The 21,784-nt window shown below is 39.9% G+C and overlaps 1 protein-coding gene across 1 annotated transcript; it reads right to left on the reverse strand.

Annotated features, from left to right (window-relative positions):
• Positions 1 to 2,706: 2,706 nt before the first annotated feature.
• mpp2a (MAGUK p55 scaffold protein 2a) lies at positions 2,707 to 21,567 on the reverse strand. The gene is made up of 14 exons (XM_063470436.1): positions 21,500 to 21,567; positions 17,588 to 17,636; positions 16,291 to 16,391; positions 15,997 to 16,152; positions 15,707 to 15,874; positions 15,425 to 15,532; positions 13,711 to 13,830; positions 12,505 to 12,636; positions 12,302 to 12,404; positions 8,292 to 8,360; positions 8,038 to 8,199; positions 7,072 to 7,274; positions 5,187 to 5,315; positions 2,707 to 5,055 (listed from the first exon to the last, which is right to left on the reverse strand). Exons 2-14 carry the CDS (start codon positions 17,616 to 17,618, stop codon positions 4,879 to 4,881), a joined length of 1,659 nt encoding a protein of 552 aa, XP_063326506.1. The 5' UTR covers positions 17,619 to 17,636; positions 21,500 to 21,567; the 3' UTR covers positions 2,707 to 4,878.
• Between the last annotated feature and the right edge of the window lie 217 nt (positions 21,568 to 21,784).

Below are 21,784 nucleotides of genomic sequence, written 5' to 3' on the forward strand. Positions count from 1 at the left end.
CCAACATTTCTACATGGTTAGGGTTGATTTGGCGTGCTCTTGACAGTGCTGGACATTGTTTTTATGTAAAAAGTACACAAGTTAATTACCAATATCATTGGCTGGTTCCTGTTTAACTGTTTGCATTCAGTGTCTGTTATTCTTGAGGGAAAAATGCCTTGCATCCATCATGCCACTCCAACAGTGTCTTTTATAATACTTAAATTATAAAATATAAAATTATTAAATATAAAAGTGCACATGAATAATTGAGGCTTTAAGCACCTAAAACATGCAGAAAGAAGAAAAATAATCACAAATAATTATAATCATTTATTCTGTAGAGGCAGAAGCATCGCTAATAGCAGCCTTACAAAATAATTCCAAGGTTCATGACTGATTCACCGTCTAATTCAATGCATGACTGCAAAGATTTTGTTGTTTTGCCTTCAGGAAAGTCTATTATCGCAAGATCATCAAATCCTTCTGTGTTTTACTGTCAGCATAAATGTTACCAATTTTCAGGACTGAGGTTTGTTTTAAATATCAGTTTAGTCTTCATTCGTATTTGCATACGCTGACACATTATGGAACGTTGCAACAGTACATTTTGAATGCATATACCATGTATATATGTGCAGTAAACCTATGTACTGAAGTCATTTCCCATTTCATATTCATCAGTATAAAAACAGGCTAGGATAGGATACTGCAATCCACAGGCATAGTTACAGTGACAAAAATTGAATATTGCATTCATGAGATTTCATAGAAAAAAAGCACACAGTGAGGTTTTGGAATGTCCTCAAGAGTAATGATGGTTTTATTCCAGCATATTCAGACGTCACATGTATAGCTGCCAGGCAAAAATCTGCTTTTCTGAAGCCATCCTTAAAAACTAGAGCATAAATATAAATGTTATTTACAAAGACTGACTAAAAACTGCTCCCCTAACACAGCCTAAAGAACCAGACTCTGTTCACTGTTAACACCAAATTTTCTTATATCGCTAAGCGATTGTGCATCAAAATACTGAGTAGCTGCCACAAAAAATACATGAAATTAAAAAATAAATATAATGCTTTGTTTTACTTCAGTTGGCACTGTGGAAACTGTAACATGTACGGTGGCCTGAGAGTGACACTACAACTGAAGGGCAAAAACAAAGAACAGACAAAAGACAACACACTGTGTTGACATTCAAATGGTCAAAATGCTGTTTTACATTTATTCTGATGTAGGTCAGCTGCTGTGGTCTTCACTCCTAGGCTACCACTGACATGTCTCATACTGTAAATACGAGGGGGGAGCATCACTCCTTCTATATGATTGTGTATCTACATTCTATCTACAAACTTTTTACAGCTCACGCAAGAAATACAAAAACAAAATCACAGACACATCAAAATTAAAAGTGCTAACTGAGAATGACAGGATGAGCGAAACAGAATAACTCATTCTGGTGAAAGAAAACTTTGTACAATGACTTCAATGTACTGTTTCACACCTTGTGTTTGTTTGATTTCTTCCTGATGTGTGCACTTTTATTCCATATTCTTGACACTCTGTATGTTTAGTTGGTCCAAACTGAACACTAGGTCTAGATCCACCTATAACAGCCTGCAGAGACTGTGTGCTGCTGTGCAGCCACACACCTTTGCAAACATATTTGGTCCTAGAAGTTATCAGCATAAATGATGCACAGTTAAATATCAGTCATTGCGGCCTGTCCGCAGTTCAGGACACAAGCATATCACTACATGTTCACTATATGTTGTACTGTGTATCTGACAAATAACATTTGTATTTGTTTATCTCATTGACCAATAATTTCTATCATAGTTTTCCTCAAACATGACTACTAAATAAAAAAGAATGCACGAGGAGAAAAACTATGACAAAGTGTATTGACACTGTTGTCATTGAGAATATATTGGGCAGAAAGGAGGCGATCCAATCAGCAATAATCTTTTTCGGTCAGGTTAGTTGTGCGTATTTCATCTGCCGCTGACTAACAGGGTAAGTTGGAGGGAAGCTCCCTGTTTGTCATGAAAACAAAACAAAATGTCAACACTCTGGTAGAAGAGAAGATGATACATAGACATAAAGTGGATATTGAGGAAAATAAGATGCTCTGTAACCGTTTGGAGCAACTCTCACTGGTAAAATACGACATACTTTTACACTTTATATTTAAGTGAAGTCACTCAACTTCAGGATTAGCCTACTGTAATCTTATGATATTTAGTCGACTAAAACTACACTAAAATTAAAAGAGGTTAGAAGCTTAAAATACATCTACAACTAAATGGTGTTGTAGTTAAAAGACCGATGAAAACCAACTCAAAATTAGCTGTCAAATAGCTGTTACTGAGTGGGTTGACTGAATTCTTACAATTTACTAATTTTGGTTTGTGAAGTTAAAAAGAAAAATGTAAAATGAGATATGTAAAGGGTACCTGCTGCTGCTAGCACTGCCACGTGTTAGCAATGTCACAATGGCTTCCCATATGGAAAAGATATATATAAATCTTATAAAGTTTGTATCTGTCTTGTGTGAAACTTGTATGAAAAGCATACAAGAGTGAAAACAGGTATAAGATCCCTTGAAAAATTATATAAATGAAACTTGTATGTTTTGGATACTTACTAAAACAATATATGAAAGTAATGAGAAAGTGGCCACTTTCATGAGTAAATCATATAAGCCTTATATGATTCACTATATGAAGTAAGCCAAATCTTATGCAAGTCTTTTATAAGTTTTTTCTATTTCTTTTCCATATGGGTTACTATTGTGGAATGAAACATATTCATGGGTCAAAATGTGCTTAAATTGAGCTTAACCACTGCAAATAAAATCCATTAAAGTAACTGACTGTGAAATAGTGTGACCAGGCCTTAAGGCAGTAATACTTGATTCAGACTGGCTGAATCTGTCTACTGGCTGATCAGCACAACTACAAAGCTGATATTTGTTTCGTAGTAACCAGCAGATTAAAAACAAAACAAAAAAGAAGCCTGACACACTTTTTGGCAGCTAAAAAAAAAAAAGAGTCCTCTCAGATGGTTCTAGATGAGGAATTTTAAGTGTCTGCGAACAATTATTAAATTTGGAATATGATGACAAACCCATACAGAAAACAAATAGAAAATCATCAAGTAAATGGTTGTTTTAAATCAGGCCTGTAGGGTTTTAGATATCACCCTGGGCCAACACACCTGAATCAAATGATTAGTTCATTACCAGGCCTCTGGAGAACTTCAAGACACGTTGATTTTAGCCATTTAAATCAGCTGTGTTGGATCAAGGACATCTAAAACCTGCAGGATACCGGCCCTTAAGGCCCGGAGTTCTGTTTTAAATGAACAGTGTATCTCCTAAGACTCATTCTATGATTTGCTCTTAATAGTGGCCACATTCACATTTTACACATGGAACTGAATTAAAGAGGGTTCAAGTTTAATAACAGAACCATGAGAAGAGGCCAGCATTATGAGTAAATCATGGTTTAAGAAAAACAGTTAACAGTTCACTGAATGCAGAGCTCCAGATTTCTCATTGATTTCTTTGTCCTATTTTTTCAGCACCTGCTCCATAGGATGAAGAGCATATTCGTTGATTCTTTTTTGCTCTCTAAATCATACTTTAATCCATGTGACCCACCCAGTATGCTACTTGTTGAAAAACTGTTAAAGAAGTGACTGTACACTGAAACAAAGTTAAGATGAGATTATAGTGAAATGTGACGGGCTGTGTTTTTATGATAGGTGAAGATATCTAGAAAAAATGTTTCTTTATGTTTAAACCTGGCTGAGAGGTTTCATGCTAGGTTTTGATCGAGATCAGGGGTCTCAAACTCCAGTCCTTGAGGACTGAGGTGGCTATTCAGCCATTTGATTCACGTTACAGCAGCTCATGAGTGAATGAACATGGTGCAATAAAAGTACTTTTAGAAGTACATTTTTCCAAACACTTACATTACTCAAATTTTGTAGGGGTAGGGGCTGCATGCAGTCAAGTTCTATACTCAAGTTCTACACTCTTGCTAATGACCTACTAATTGTATTCAGTTGTGTTGCAACAGGTACAAAAGTTTCAGGACACCGGCCCTCGAGGACTGGAGTTTGAGACCCCTGATCTAGATGTGATGTTAACTTTGACTTTTCAAACAAATTTAATCAATTATTGCCACTGATGGTCATGTACCATTTAGATGCTATTGCTCAGTGATTAGTGTCTCTAACCAATAAAAGGTTCAAATCAAATCTTTTTAAAAGCCTGAAAGAGATGTCCTTTCACTTTTCAACCAACTCCAGAACAAGAGACATTTTTTAAAGATTATGACGGCCTCACTAGACTTAACCTAAAAAAAGCTTTACCCATGGGTGTGAGGGGATTGATAGGAAGCCTTATACAACTTAACCTTTACGCAAAACATCCACATTTACTGTAGAAGGCAGTGGGAAACTATTTTTGATTTCATGATGAGAAACTGTACACTTACAAAAGTGAAAGATGGAGCTTGCTTGTTCCTGATGGCACTGAGTTGCACTGAGATGGCACTGATTAAACGCAAAAAATGTAAACAATGACAATGTCTGATGATAATCATCAGTAATGGCACAAGTCTTTGCTCTGAAGTCTCTATGTAAACAGGAACACACATGCATATGCACACTTTTTGAAATGAAGGGTTTTTTTCCACCTCCTTGTTCATCTCTTTCCTTCTTCAATTCCACTCTTTCTTTGCAGCACTGAAGATATATCCTGTTGAAATTATGGAAATTTGAGAAGTTATCCTGTAAAGTTATTACCCATCATTTATACTCAGTGGAATATTTTCAGTGCCTGCTTCCTTTCTTGTTCCCTCCCTCCTCAGTCCAGCACGTCTCTTTCTAGAACACCCAGGTGACCGGGACCCACTGGGGGTTTTTGGAAACAGTTTCCAGCGCTGCTTTGACGGTGCGGTATGTCTCGTCGAGGTTGTCGTTGACAATGCTGAGGTCAAAGTAGTGACCATAAGCTGTCTGGATTTTAGCACTCTCGTCGCACGTCCTCTGCAGCTCTTCATCCTGTGAAGGAAAACAGATAACAGGGCTGTTAATCACAGGACTTCTGCTTTGACTGATTTCTCATTATTTGCTGCTTCCTGAGTTATTCATCTTCTTTATGTGTATATGGTTGTATTGTGAGCACTTCCTACCATCAGCGTCTTGGTGACGACCCCTGCTTCTGCAGCTGACTGATTTATTGCCTTGAGCACCTCGAACTCTGGAGCTTGAAGGAACACGATGTAGGGCAAGAACTCAGAGGTCCGAAGAACTTTGAGAGACTAAAAAGAAGACACGCAAGCAAAATCAACACAAGTACATTAGACTGAAAGAGTCTCTTGCAGGCTCTAAACATTTTGACCCACTGGGCTAATCCACCCACTGGGATGAAAGTTACCGACTGAAGACAGTGAACGACTTTGTGTTCTCTATCAGTGTTCTTAATAAGATGCCCTTGAGTGAGGCACATGACACTATGATGACTGAATGGGACTGACTGTGTCAAACAGATTTAAGATAAAGTAGAGACGTTGTCATGGGATTACGATGTGCGGAATGTGGAGGGTTTTATTTTGCGGACCCAAATGGAGGATGCAGGAGATCAAAGTCAAATATTAAGCCAGCATTTAATACTGACAAGTCCAGAGATAAACAAGGTTCAAAAGTGAAGGATTAACAAAGGGAACAGGAAACCCAGAATACAAATCCAGGAACCACAGGGAAAACAAAGCTAGTGGACGGTCCCCCGACACAAACAGAGTAATATAGTGTATGCTGTTAAGTGCCAGGAGGATTGCCATGATTTATACATTGGGAAAATCAAACAACATCTGGCAAAGCAGATGGCACAACACAGAAGAGCTACACAGGAGGAGGACAGGGAAAGGCAGGGAGCCAAGGAGCTAGTGGTAGACCTCCACAGGCACAAACATCCTCCACTGCAACACCTAACATCGAAGGCATAAGCATTGAGGCTGTGGACAGCTACAGGTACCTTGGTGTTTATCTGAACAATAAACTGGACTGGACTCATAACTCAGACGCCCTCTACAGAAAAGTGCAGAGCAGGCTGCACCTGCTGTGGAGACTCAGGTCTTTTGGAGTGAAGTGCCCACTCCTGAAGACCTTCTATGACTCTGTGGTGGCCTCAGCCATCTTTTACGGTGTGGTCTGCTGGGGCAGCAGCCTCTCTGCTGGGGACAGGAAGAGACTGAACAGGCTGATCCGGAGGGCCAGCTCTGTTCTAGGATGCCCTCTGGACCCAGTGGAGGTGGTGAGTGACAGGAGAATGGTGGCTAAGCTGTCATCCCTGTTGGACAACATCTCCCACCCCATGCAGGAGACTCTGACAGCACTGAGCAGCTCCTTCAGTGGCTGCGGCACCCACGATGTGGGACGGAGAGATTTCACAAGTCTTTCCTTCCAACTGCTGTCAGATTCTACAACATGGTCTCTTCAGATGACACACGCACACACATCCAATACACCGTGTTACCCTTCGCCCAGTCTCCCTTGTATGCAATATTATGTGCAATACTTATGTGCAATACCAAGTGCAATTTTTTTTCTACTATAAGTCCATGTACTGGTTAGTGATCACCATGTTTTATGTGGACGGAGCAGCCTCGACTTGATGGTGGGATCAGAAAAGCAGAGAAGACGAAGAAGAAGCGAAAAGCAAATTCATAGAAAAAGATGAAAACTATCTAAAGTTTGGGACCATTTCAAACAAAGGAAAAACAAAAATGCTGTACAGTGTGTTCATGGTAAAACTGAATCAGCTTACCACAATAGCACAACGACATTGATTCAGCATCTCAATAGAAAGCACCCAGTCTATGACTCCACTAGCACAACGTAAGTTAGAGCATTTCACTTTAATAAACTGGCAATAGAAACTATTAGAAGCACGTGTGTAATGTATACAGGATTCTGTCAAATTAGCCCCTAATTTTCACACAATGGCAGTAAAGATGCTGCTGCTTATGATTACTGCTAAAACAGAAAAGTCTTGAGCAAGAGTATATATGTGCACACCTGAGGGTTGGCGTCCAGTATGCAGACCCGCCCTGCCTCCACCACCTCATGTATGGAGTCGATCTTCAAGCCGTACAGGTTGCCCTCATACTCTCCATGTTCTAGATAGCGCCCGTTCTTGATGTCTGTTTCCATTTTGCTGCGGGTAGTGAAAGCAAACATCCGACTCTCTCGCTCTCCCTTTTTGGGTTTTCTGGAGGTGTCTGCACAAATACAAGGAAGTTGCTATGATCAGTTTATTAGCTCAAGCCAGCTAACATAGCCCTCCAACCCAAAATGTAAAATTTTTAGATGGATGGTGGACATTTTAGTCAGTTTGTCTGCCACATTTGGTAGCAGACCCCGCCCCGAAAGAAAAGATACGGAAAAAAAAAAAATCAGTGTGGGTTAATTAAATAAATAGAATTGATGTGAGTTGATTATTTTTTAAATTATTTTATTTTTATCTTTTGCTTTGCTCCTGCCAAGTTGTTTTAATAAAATCTTCTGCTATTAAAGTCTAAACTGTGGCCATTCCTTTTTCAACCCTTTGAGAAACATTAAAAGTGAGTATTAATCTATATTAGTCCAAATAGCTCTAATAGGTTGCTCTAGCCTTTCCCAGTAATATCTTCCCTTGGGGCCTATTGTACAGGCCTCTTAAACCATCCCAGGATAACAAGTGCCACAACAGGTGTAATCAAAAAGATTTGACCTGCAAAGCTAGTCAGCTTTTTTCCTATCAGGGGAAGCAGGGAAGACATCTGGACATGAAGGCAGTCGGGCTGAGCGAGTCCCCTCTGCATCATCTACTGGCTAAGACTCACAGGATCAGGGATTAAGACGTTTTTTTAATCAGAGAGCCGAAACCAACTTCCTGCATAGGGGTTTGTGGGCCTACCGATCGACACAATATAACAAAAAAACAATTCTAGCTACTTTAGCAATAAGAAGCAATAAGGCAATGGGATATATCAGACTTCATACATGGAATTATGGTCCCAAAGAGCTGTGGATCCCTCAGTAGAAGCTTATTCTTTAGTCTCCGCCTCCCCACACCTTGAGCACCAATCAGAATCAGAGTTTTCCTCTTGAAAGGTGGGACCTTGGCCACCTCCTCATAGAGCAGTATCTCATGTCTGTCAAACTCTGAGGGTGAACAGAGAGCAGAAAGTAAGGACGAAGCAGTAGGAATATTTTACCCTAGCAGAGCTAAACTGATCCTGGCCCTGTTTTATTACCTGCATTTTTGGTGGTCACATACATCATCTTCTTCTTCTTCTTTCCTCCAACACCAGTACACAGATTTCCTGTTGCATTGTTGGAGCACAGCATTAGTGTAGGCAGAGAACTGAAGTCAAACTTCAAACTAAAGTAATTTATGAGCATCAGTCATGTTTCACAACTACTAACTTGTACTCATTTGCCCACAAGCTGGCTTGTAATGATCAGTCATGTTCATGCAGGTGTCTCTGCCAGATATTATGTCTCATACACATTTAATTTTTCCTCTTTAAGTTCTAATATTCATGTTTGTGCTTCTAAAAGGGGAATTAGATCTACTGGATCTACTGAGAAGAGCTCCCTTACAGAACAAAACCCTTTCTGTGAACTCTAACTGAATTAGCAGTTGTTCGAATGCTTATGCAAATCTCACATTTACAGAAGTGTAAAAATGACACATCATTGGCTGGTAACGTCTAGCAAAGAAAAACTTTTTTCTTTTACAAAGGTTGGACATCAGAGAGGGATGGTTCTTATATGCCATAATAACTGGGGTAACTCCCACATATGAAAGTGGGAGTATGTTCAAACTTTTTTTCTGGTAATCTAATACAGGTTCATGCTATAATGCTCAATGTTATATTAAAAATCTTTCTTATAAAAAGTTAAGTCTAAAGATTGTCTGTGAAGGTTCTCAGTCATCCAGGTCATCGTAGTCAAAGGAGTTTGCAAAGAAAAGCGTCTGGACTTCTTTAAGTTGCTTGAAGACGTTTCACCTCTAATCCGAGAAGCTTCTTCAGTTCTAAGGTCAAATGGCCGAGAGTCCCAGATTTAAACCCTGTGGGAGTATCCCCCCAAAGAGGGACAAAGGACCCCCTGGTGATCCTCTAATCACATGAGCCAAGGTGTGAAAGCGGGTGTGGGACCTAATCAGCCAGGGTTTCGGGTGAGCTCATTGTGAAACCTGGCCCCACCTCAGGAGAAATGGGTAAAGAACTTTTCAGACCGGAATCTCACTGAACCTGAAAAGAGGGTTTTAGCCAAAGGACTCAATTTCGCCATTTCTCCGCAACAGTTGCCCATAGTGGACCTCATCACAGCCACAGAAACCGCCATACGGATTAATAAATTATCACAGACAGAAGCAGAGCAAATCAGGATGAAAGTCTCAGCCACCCTCTCCAGTGCGAAAGTCCCTCCGTCTAACCTTACATTACAAGAAAAGAAGGCCGTCGCTTCCCTGAGCAAAGACCACAACATCACTATATTACCAGCGGATAAGGGAAGGTGCACCGTGGTCCTAAACACAACAGATTACCACACAAAGATCACTACTCTCCTCAGTGACAACAACACCTACGAAGCTTTAAAGCGAGACCCCACAAGCAGCTACAAAAAGAAAGTTATAGCTTGCCTTCAAGACCTTGAAAAGGACAAAATCATTGACCGCCTCACATATCACCGCCTTTATCCAGGGGATGCCATACCCTGCATTTATGGACTTCCTAAAATCCACAAGGAAGGGGTCCCACTCAGACCCATAGTCAGTAGCATAAACTCAGCCACTTATAACATTGCGAAACACCTTGCTACCATCCTAGCACCTCTTGTGGGGAACACCCCACACCACATCAAGAACTCCACCGACTTCACCGACAAGGTCCAGAAACTTACCCTGGATCCAGATGAAACCATGGTGTCCTTTGATGTAGTCTCTCTCTTCACTTGCATACCCACCACGGAAGCAGTGGAGACTGTCAGAAAACGACTACAAGAAGACAACTCCTTGGAAGACAGGACCAACTTCACACCCGATCAGATCTGCACACTGTTAGACCTCTGCCTTACCACAACATACTTCAAATACAATGAAGGCTTCTACAGACAAAAACATGGCTGTGCCATGGGCTGCCCCGTGTCACCTATTGTAGCCAACCTTTACATGGAGGAAGTGGAAAGAAAGGCTCTTGGCTCTTTCAAAGGAAGAGTACCCAGCCACTGGTACAGATATGTAGATGACACCTGGGTCAAAATCAAGACACAAGAAGTGGAATCCTTCACTGCGCACATTAACGCCGTGGATAAAAACATCAAGTTCACCAGGGAAGACAGAAAGGATAACTGTTTGCCTTTCCTGGACTGCGCTGTGCACATTGAAGAGAATGGCAACCTCAACATCGAAGTTTACCAGAAGCCCACACACACGGACCAGTACCTCCTCTTTGACTCCCATCACCCTCTGGAACACAAACTTGGAGTAATCAGGACCCTACACCACCGGGCAGAACATGTTCCCTCTAAGCCTGAGGGAAAAAAGAAGGAACACACACATGTAAAGGAAGCACTCAAAACATGCGGTTATCCCAACTGGGCGTTCATGAAGTCAGCAAAGAGGCACAGAAAAGAAGATCAGACACCAGCGAGGGAGGATAAGAAAGACAGACGCAACAACGTTGTCATCCCCTATGTAGCCGGTGTATCAGAGAAACTCAGGAGAGTTTTCTCCAAGCACGACATCCCAGTGTACTTCAGACCCAGCAGCACACTCAGACAGAAACTGGTTCACCCGAAAGACAAAACTCCAAAACACAGACTTAACAACGTGGTGTATGCTGTACAGTGCAGCGAGGAATGCCCAGACCTCTACATTGGAGAGACCAAACAGCCACTTCACAAGCGCATGGCACAACATAGAAGGGCCACCTCCACAGGACAAGACTCAGCAGTCCATCTGCATCTAAAGGTCAAAGGTCACTCTTTCGAGGATGCCAATGTTCACATTTTGGACAGAGAGGACAGATGGTTTGAAAGAGGAGTGAAAGAGGCCATCTATGTCCACTGTGAGCGACCATCTTTGAACAGAGGCGGTGGTTTACGACACCAACTGTCTGTCATCTATAATCCAGTTTTGAGTTCCCTCCCCAGACGCCTTAATGCCCACTGACATCCTGGGCCATCTGACCTCAGGAATTCACATGACAAGGTGGGGCCAGGTTTCACAATGAGCTCACCCGAAACCCTGGCTGATTAGGTCCCACACCCGCTTTCACACCTTGGCTCATGTGATTAGAGGATCACCAGGGGGTCCTTTGTCCCTCTTTGGGGGGATACTCCCACTGGGTTTAAATCTGGGACTCTCGGCCATTTGACCTTAGAACTGAAGAAGCTTCTCGGATGAGAGGTGAAACGTCTTCAAGCAACTTAAAGAAGTCCAGACGCTTTTCTTTGCAAACTCCTTTGACCAAGTCTAAAGATTCTTAAAACATTGTAGACCAGTGCACTGGCACATTGTGAAATTTAAACATCTGAGCAAACTTCATGTACCTGACATGTTTGTGCAGACCTGGATTTCCACCACCACACGGCAGTGACAAATAATCAATAAACCATGGGCTGCAGCAACACACACCAGACATGTGAACATAATGCCCTTCCTTAATGAACACCTACTTAATACTTAACACTCTTTCAGAAGTCTTTTTTTTGCTGCCATATGTTTATTTACTATTTATATTTCTGTTTACAGTATAATATGCTAATATAGTTCAATACAAATGGGTCATATTCTCTTGTGTTCATGAAACATTTTTGACTTTTACCCCAAAGCTGTAAAAGGCTGATGGGGTACTGTCGTCACCCTGCAGGGCAGCAGCTTGGACACTCAAGTTTGTGAATGCTATAACTCCAAAATGTGCCAATGTGGGATTTTGAAATGTTTTGGATTTTGAAGGTGCAGCTACTAAAACACTGACCTCAAGGTTTCTTCAAGTTTCCTGAAAATCTTGTGATGCAATAATTCAAGGAGGAAGTCACCTATGGTTATCTAACTGATACCATCCACTAGGAGGCTGCAGAGCAACACCGGCAGCCACCAGTATTTTATAATATTTATAATATTTTACATCCATAGTGAGATGATTTCATTAAGGCCTAAAACACACACTGCATCCATGCTTTGATTAGAATTCAGGCCCTCTGTTAAAATAAAGTCACCATCATCACAACCTTATTCGTTCTTTCATATTACCTGCAGGTGCCAGCTCCACATCTCTCTTGACAAAAGCTTTCCTTTTTTCCTCAAGCATCTGACTAGGGATTAACCCAGCACTCCCACCTTCCACATGTCGTGCCTGCACAACAAATGAAGAAAAAATTAGCAAATCAATCCAAAGATATGAAAATGTGCACACAGTAAACTATAACATGTTCACATAAATACTATTCTGTCACCTGCCACCAGTTGACATCATCCTGATTGACTATTTGCAGGATATCTCCGGTCTCAAACCTCAACCCCGCCTCCTTGCAAGGAATCAAGTTGTCGTTGGCTGGGTCATAATCATAGTGACACTTAAAGAATACCTGGAGAAATACATAGAGGTACACATCTTTATTTCAGTGGTGCATCCCAAGTTAAAATCCCTGCCAGGAGGGGTTCATGTTACCACAGGTGCCATTACTGAGGTGCTGCTTGCAGTAATGGCAAAGATGCCATTTTTTAAGTTCACTTAAGTTGTTTATTTCATCAAATTTTTCTAATTTTAAGTCAGATTTGGCAAAACAAGGATTTAAGGTGAATTTTGAGGGATTTGAATGGTTTCATCAATGAGTTTTAAAATTTAATTGCAGGTTGTAAAGTTAAAACACACATTAGAATAAATAAACAAAGACTGGACAAAACTAGCACAACAGCTTACACACTTAAAAAATATAATTAAGACCAAACCTGCACACTACCCTGCCTCAGTCCACAGCTTCACCTGCTGAGGTGCTGCTCAGGCCTGAAACTGAGCAGGGTGCTGTTCTCTTGATTTCACTCTTTAATTATTTGGATTAGTTCCCCACACTTTGGAGTCTCTGTTCATTTCAGTTCCCTACGCTGCCCTACACAGCAAGTTACATACCTGGTTCTCCATGCCTTCGGTCCCCCAGTCTGCCCAGCTCAATATCCCATCCTGAGCCCATGAGCAATTACTCATGTTTCACCTAACTACATTCCCCTACATATTTATTTATCAATCACATATAGCTAGCTCTGACTCATGTAACAGCAGCACTTACGTCAAAATGTGTGTAAACAATCGTATTGCTAGGCAGCCCAATGTGCCACAACAGTGATTTTACATTAGTTTCTATGCGGTCGAAATAACATCCTATGTAAAAATGGTTATACTTTCTTTTCTCTTTTGATCCCAAACACCCCAAAATTCAGTATTTGATGAAGAAATCCATTTTTAAAACGGCATGAAATATGAGATCACGTGGTTTTAATTTAACAGAGGTCAAAACAAGGTTCTAGTGTTAATGAAAATAAGTTTCTAACAATGAAATTCAGTTAATAACCAAAAAAAAAAAAAAAAATAGAAACCATGACAAATAAGGAGAATAGATTTAGCTCCATGTGTCTATTCTGTGTGTGGTGTGTTTATGTGTCACCTGTACAGGTGGTATGGATTCATGATAACTTGGCAGTATCTTCAGAACCACAATTCCACTAGCTGCTTGCAGCTCTTCCTGTAAAACCCTGGGGTCCCTGCCCACTTCTCGTCCATTCACCTGTCAGTAAAAGTAGACAACAAGAGTAATGACAAAAAAGATTCCTTACATGTATTAAAGGTTAAACTATTATGGGTTTTAAACAGCTGACTAGAGTTTTACATTTAAATTTGCAAATTCGATCAGTTGGCTTAAATATTTACAGAATTTTGAAGCATGTAAAAATTAAAAGCCTCTTGTGGACTATGCAGATGACGGACAAATTGAACAACTGAAAATGTACTCTTAAGGTGTTAGCCCACAACAGAGCACCAGAACAGGTCCCAATAGCCCTGTCAGGAGGTATAGACCTGCCCAGTGCAAGCAAGCTACACCACAGAGTATTTAAACACAGGTATGTGACATACTGTTTTGACTGGAAGAAGCTCAGGTAGTAACCTAGCACAATTATGTCTACCTGAATGAAACACAACTCAAACACCAAGTAACTGACTGAGCTTCTGATATCTTACATTCATAGAATCTGCTCAAACATCCACTCAAATGAATAAAGTTCCACAGATTCCAGGCGTGAAACTCCAATAACTGCAGGACCAAAAACCCCTGAATAAAATGTCAAAAAAACAAACTTTCACTAGCAAATGATCCTTACTTTTGCTATTTTTTTCTGATCTATTCATTTGCACAGTATTGGGATTGAACTGCTGTGGGTTTCTGTCCCATGCTTTCATAAGAACACATAGTTTACCTCGCCATCTAGTGGTTAAACAATAGTATGGACACAGATTTATGCATTTAGACTTCAGAATTTCAGAACGCCCTGATCAATAAACAGCGGGGTGACAATGACCACTTTAGACAATGACATCATGTTAGGATGATATCAAAGACATTTTATATTTTTTCACAAAACAATTATGAGAAAATAAAAAAGGCCCAGAGAAATTTCAGTGACACCTTAATGTGCCAAAATATGTGTAACCGTTTTTCTCATTTTATATTTTTTCTTATCGTAGTTGTGGAGGTACACAAGTAATCCGGGGCATTTCATGCTTGAGCCTGACCTTGAGTCATAGCGGTTAACAAGTTGACAATCAATGGCATAAGAAATAAACACAAGAGAACAAGAGTCGATAAGTAAATGCTTAACGAGACGATTGATACGGTAATACGGTAATATCGGTAAGCTTCATATGTAAACCAGGCGGGAACTCAGAACAGCATAAAAAAAACTGGACACGTGAAACAGCGACTGCTGTAAAAATAGCTTCCCTCCCAAGAATCACAGTGACAGTGGGCCAGGTGCACTGATTTCCTGGAGTCTCAGCTGGTCTCCTGGTAACCTCACAGTGAGACACATTTTAATGTGGATGAAACAATGGAAATATAATGCTTTACAAAGTGGGCTTTGGAGACGTTACCTCTGAACAGTCTGCAGTAGCTGTCTACTTGTTTCTGTCGGCTCTTGCATTCATAGGACGGATAGGAAACCAAAAAGTATATTCTTCATAAAATACTAACTTACTGAAAAAAATAAAAACTATCCTATAGAACTAAAAATGCAAGGTTCCACCATAAACCAATAAATTAGAGGATCATTGAAAATGAAACTAAGGAAAACAAAAAACAAACAAAAAAGAAAAAAGCAACACACCTCTTTGATGATATCGCCGACGTGCAGCAGTCCTTGTTGGTCTATCATCCCACCATGAAGAATACGAGCTATCACCAGCTCCCCACCCTCCACCTTGAATGTCACACCCTGGAATACAGTTATTACTGGCTATTATCTCCATCATTAACACTAATAAAAATCTGCATCCAAATCCCAAATGGCACCAGTATACAACCCACACAAGCATTTATTATTTCACAAACTGAATGTTTTTAAATCGGAAACACAAAGGTGCAAACAGTCCAAATTCTAATAACCTACCAGATGCTCCCCGGCTATTTTGCGTATGCCCACCATGCGGATGGCATCAGGTGGAAGGTGGTTGTGTGCTTGGCTGTCTTCTGGTTCATGATCCACAAAGTCACATGGGCTGGGAGGTGGACTTTCACACGCTTGAGCTGCCACTGAATCATGTGTCTCCAGCAGAGACTGAGGCACAAAATATCATGCATGAAATATTTGTTTTCCTTCAATTAACCACCTCTGTGACTGGAATATAGTGAAAACACAAAGTGGGAGACACTGTGTGTGTGTTTTTGTGTGTTCCACACCTGGAAGTGAGGCTGCGTGAGAATGCAAGCAAGCTCGGCTGCGGTGTCAGAACGATTGGTGAATGGGTCCAGGTCTCTCAGGATCTCCTGCAGGAGCTCCACATTATTCTCCCTCACGGGTGACAACCGTGGCTCCTTCAGGCTCTCCTCTTGCTCCTTATACACACATACAAACACGGTTACAAAGACGAGAGCATGCTGCAAGTGCCATTACAAGTATGAATGACAGAAGCGCAGCAAAATTTATTGCATTTAAAATATGTGTGTGCACGAGTGCATCTGTGTGAAGCGTACCAGAGGGCTTTCCATGATGCCTTTGAGGTAAATGAGGTCCAGGTCATTGGCTGTGGTGGAGCTGGCCGTGCTGTCGCTCATTGCGTCCAACACTTGGGGCACTGTGAGAGACACACACACACACACACACACACACACAGTGAAGGGAAGAACAACATTAAGTAAGGGAAACATGGTAAATGAGACAGTAACAAATGACACAGAGCTTGTGTCTATAGTTGTAACTCTGCTTTAAACAAGCACCTGGCTTCCTGGTTTTAACAAAGCTGTGATGTAGCTGTCTGAATTCTGCTCATTATAGGGAAATTCCTCATTGGAATTCAACATCCTTTTAGTTTCTAAAATAGATACTTACGCGAGTATGAGTTTATAACTCCATATTAATCTAATGGCATGGGTTAAAAAAGCGGCAGACTGTGTGTTGTGTCAGGTAGGGGATACAGTAGGGCTGACAAATCAATCAAAACCGACATTCAGGACCTCAAATTGACATTTTTTGTCTTTAAATTCTGTTAATACTCCCTCCAGTGTGTACTGTCTCCTTTAAAACATACTACCGAGTGTGGTGGCACACGGTCTGTTGTTTGGACACATTTTTGGCTTTAGGAATGACAACACTGAACAAAGAGAAGAAAACAGAAAGCTGCAGAAAAATTGGCTAAAATCATGTGCTAGAGAAATGAACTGTACATGTATTGCAACTTGCCAGCACAGCTTGTTAGTCGGAATGCTGCCTAAAGGTTAAAGCTGAAAGTTGAAATTTAAAATGAAAGAAAACTAGATTATGACTCATAAATACAGCCTACAGCAGTGCTGTTATTTACAAAACTGCAGTGAATTTAAGAATTTCTATATTTAGTCATATTCAAGGGAAGTATGCTACAATGTAACAAGCTGCAATTATGTAATTATTTCATTTTTATTTATTTTAGTATTTTCATATTATTGAATTTGATATTCCCAGATGTCTATTATCAAAGGCCACAGGTGTAAGCAAACCAACATCATATAAACTATATATACTACAGTGCTATCATAAATATTGGTATTTTGGGGCATCAGTCATTTCCTGGAAGATATTCCACAGTGTAGCTGTAACTCCAAAACATCTGTTATCATTAATTAGCTTACAAAGAGCAAATACCACCATTTTTCAGATTAGTAACACATTCTCATATTCCTGTTTTTTAATCTTTTGTGAAACTGGATTTTAGGAGAGAGCTGTGAATAAAGAAAACAGAAAGAAACAATCATGTGGTGGTGCTAAGCTGATGTGGAGTATAGTGTTTGGTCTCACCAGGCTCTGTCCTGGTGGAGGCCACGGGCATGGTAGAGCTGCAGTAAATCTGAGAAGGACAGAAAGAAAAAAAGGAAAGAATGAGCAACAAAAAGAATGTAAGTGCAGGTCTGAAAATAAGACACAGACAATAATGATAAAGATGTTCAATGAACACCAACATTTAAAAAAAAGCTTGTTTCCTTTACTGCTACATTCAGATGGGGTTGATTTAGTACAAATGAATGATGTACTCTATTCATGCCATGCAAACCACCTGCTTTTAAACTCACTGGGCAACTTGCAATACAAAGATAAACACTTTCACATGAATAAAAGCTTCAAGATTGGAACCAATTGGACAAGTTGACACTCTTAATATATAGGCCATTGCAACACTTTTACACACAGTGCAGTACACCACTACAGCCTCAGTAATACACATTTTTTTAAAAACAGCTTTTGAGCTTATATGATTTTACCAAGCTTTTTTATTCCTATAAATTGCTGCAGGAAGAAGAAAAAGGGGAGAGCACAATTACAAGTAATGTACTGGCATAGAAACATAAACACTACAGCCAGGGTAGCTATTTATCCATTTAGGCCTGAAGCTAAATAGCTGAGCTGATATATCACACATGCACTACAGCCCTGAGTTTTCTTAGTGATCATCTGACAGAGGTGGATATGAGACCAAAAAATTGGAGAGTTGTCAGTTATCATAGATATATGAAGAACCAAATCTGGGCTTTAACATGTTCTTCTGGCAGTTCTGACATTTTAGTAATTATTTTTATAGCATGATTTAAAAAAAGCAGATTCAGCAGTCTAAAATATTCATGTTAAACATTTTAATCATCCTTTTCTGTCGAGACTTATGCTGCCATCCTGCTGACTGAGAGTAACAACCGCCTGATAATAACTGATGACTGGGTTCAGTGTGTGCGATAAATTAGCATGAGATGAAACTGCACTGCTCAATTGCTGCACGTGGGAATGTTTGCGGGTATGCTCGTGTTTTTGAACCCCCTCCCCGCCATAACGCAGCACGACAAACACACACAGGGTGCAGTGATGTCAGCGACTGAGGGTGGAGCTCCACTGATTGTTCTGGAATTGAACATGCATGACAAAAGGAGAGGGGGGGGGCATGTGGGTGTGACTAATCTATACACTGCCAAGACAGCACACACAATACAATGGCAATACGGGGAAAGTGAGAAGGGAACAAAGAGGCACACATCCCCTTTAATGCTTTCTATCTATCTATGCAGATATCTATGCTTGTTGCTATGACAAGCTGCTGTTGCAATTTGTGGCTGCCATGGAAACCCATCTTCCCTCAGTTTTGCTTCATACACACACACCCTGCTGTTTATACTAGAGTAGGCATTACACAACACCGCAGCCAAAAGTGGATGACGTAAAAGGAGAAGCTGTAAGAGTGAGACGTGTGGAACGGGATGGACTGGATGTAAAGTATAATGTCTGAAAGATGAGATTCACACCGTCATCCAGCTTTGATGCACATTTTATCCAAGCTGATGACAACAAATGTGAAAGAAAACATTACAAGATTTTAATCTTGGATACTACCCCGACCTGTTTGGGTCTAGACTGGTGACAGCAAAACTCCATGAATGATAATGAACACCATAAAAGAGAGAAACTGACTGAGCATAAGATGCTTCGGTGCTTAGCACTGTTGTCTCACAGTGAAACTTCTTAAAGTTCAAACGCGCGCCTTCTTTTTCAATCTGTTCTTCCAGTTTCCTCCAGTAGATCCAGTTTCTTCCCAAACTGAAAACATGTCAGGATAATTCCCCTGACCAAGGGACTAGCCTACAGCCATGTGGTGGCTGCCCACTGCTCTTAAAAGGGGCACCCCCAAATCATATTTACATTTTACTCCAGTCTGTAGTACCATTTAGCCAGCTAAATTATTTTGGTTATGAGTCACCTAGTTTACTCCGTTTTAGAGCAGAATGTGTGTGTGTGTGTGTGTGTGTACATATATATATATATATATATATATATATATATATATATATATATATATATATATATATGTGTGTATATATATATATATATATATATATATATATATATATATATATATGTGTGTATATATATATATATATATATATATATATATATATATATATGTGTATATATATATATATATATATATATATATATATATATATATATATGTATATATATGTATATATATATATATATGTATATATATATATATATATATATATATATATATATATATATATATGTGTATATATATATATGTATATATATGTGTATATATATATATGTATATATATATATATATGTATATATTGAAAAAAACAAAAAACAGATGTTGCAAACCTAAGTAGAACCACTGACGGTACGGCTGAACTGAACTCACACTGTGTATGTATGACTCATCAAATAAATGCACATCGTGAGTAGCAGCGTAACTTCACTGAGCTGTATGACAATGAGTATGGGAGTACAATACTTTTGAAGGAAGTGGACTCATTCTATGTGGATGAAGTAGGCTGCTCAGCTACTGTACATGTCAACTACAATAACAGCCCAACACAGGCGCATTAATAACTGTGTTTAAAATGCTGTGAAGTCCATTTGCTTTCTGCTTCCTCACACGTTCCAACAAACACCCCTCCTCCTCCTCCTTCATCCTCACTTTTTTTAACACTTCTTTCCCTCACAGCTTCCTCAGCTCTGCACTCTGTCCTGCTGTCTCACTCCCCTCTGCTTTTTTAATCCTTTTTTCTTGCTTGCAGATCCCCTTAATGATGTTCCCCTCCTTCTTACCTTCCTCCCATCCTCTCCTCTCTATTACTCCCTTATTTATGCAACATCCCTGCCCCTCCTCCATCCACCCCCCACCATCATCCATCTGCTTAGCTGCACCAGGACAGGCCTGCTGTATGTAAAGAAACAATTGTAGAAAGCACATGCCGGCAAAAGCTGTTTGGCTGTGTGCTGTACAACATGCCAGCATGGTTTAAACTGTGTCGTTATCCTGTATTTAGTAAAGCTGGTTATTTCAAACGATTTCTTCCTTGGACTTGAGCTAAAGTGCTGCTTTATCCTCATTTTCTTTTGTACTGTTTTACTATTTCAAAAGGAAAATCCCAACCAAGCAAATATAATAGCTGAACTACAACTTAACTGATGACAAATGTAGTGTGATTATTGTTTCTAATCATTATTATTATTTTGAGTCTCTGAGATCATAACAAACACACAAATCATGTCAGTTACTAAACTTAAACAGCAAGAGAATTACTTAGAATTGTCACTGAATTGTTAGAATACATAATAGAAAAGAAAAAAACTTTAAGAGGTTTATGGTATTTAATATTATGACAAAGGCTTTATTAAGCAATTTTAAAAAGCTATACTTGGCAAGTATTAGGACAGATGAGTCTAGCTTGATAAGCTGTCATAAAATTGTCAGGGTGAGTGTGACTCTAAGTCTTAAAGCCGTTTAACTGGTAGCCTAACTACACTACCATTAACATAACCAGTGAATCCCTCAGCAAACACACAATAAACGACACAGGCGCAAATACACCAGTGCAAGCAGAGAAGTCTACTGATTAATCTCAGGAGTCATACATAACAAAGCACCACACACACAAAAGGAGAGAGGGACAGAGAGACATGCAGATAGCCTGTCTGACAAAGGAAGATGCTAACCAAACATCACAAATGAAATGTAGCGCTAGTGGCGCGCGGTTATTTAAATACACTGACAGACCCGCGCGCACACGCGCGCACCTTTGTCAACCTAGCTTTAGTGTATCTGCTCCCTTATAATAAACCCTTTTATTAGGACACTTTAATGATAAGACATCGTCTGTTAATAAAATGATATTTGCTACACATAAAAAGAAATTCACCCACCTTTAAACGCAACAAGAGACGCTTCCTGCCGTCTGTGATGTCTCGTGCGCTTTTTGTTGTCGTCTGGTTTCTCGGGTCCCTCTGTGACTGGAAGAGGCAGAAAAATACACAACTTCCGAGAAAACTTCAGAATAAAGGGCATTTAGCGACCAAAGCTACAATAAAATTGAACTATTAAAGCATTATATTTTTATATTTATATAAAAGTAAGCGTTGCCACTGCAATAAAAATTATAAAGCATGCAGGTAAACAAGAAGCGGGATGGGAATGTAATACTTTAACGC

This window comes from Pelmatolapia mariae, linkage group LG4 (genome assembly GCF_036321145.2).
Source record: "Pelmatolapia mariae isolate MD_Pm_ZW linkage group LG4, Pm_UMD_F_2, whole genome shotgun sequence".
NCBI lineage: Eukaryota > Metazoa > Chordata > Actinopteri > Cichliformes > Cichlidae > Pelmatolapia > Pelmatolapia mariae.

Excerpts from the sequence above, each read along its gene's own strand:
- mpp2a (XM_063470436.1), bottom strand. The coding sequence starts at position 17,618 with ATGCCCGTGGCCTCCACCAGGACAGAGCCTG. Across the intron at positions 16,392-17,587 it reads CTCCACCAGGACAGAGCCTG|TGCCCCAAGTGTTGGACGCA; the intron begins GTGAGACCAAAC and ends TGTCTCTCACAG. Across the intron at positions 7,275-8,037 it reads CTTTGGGACCATAATTCCAT|ACACCTCCAGAAAACCCAAA; the intron begins GTATGAAGTCTG and ends GTATTTGTGCAG.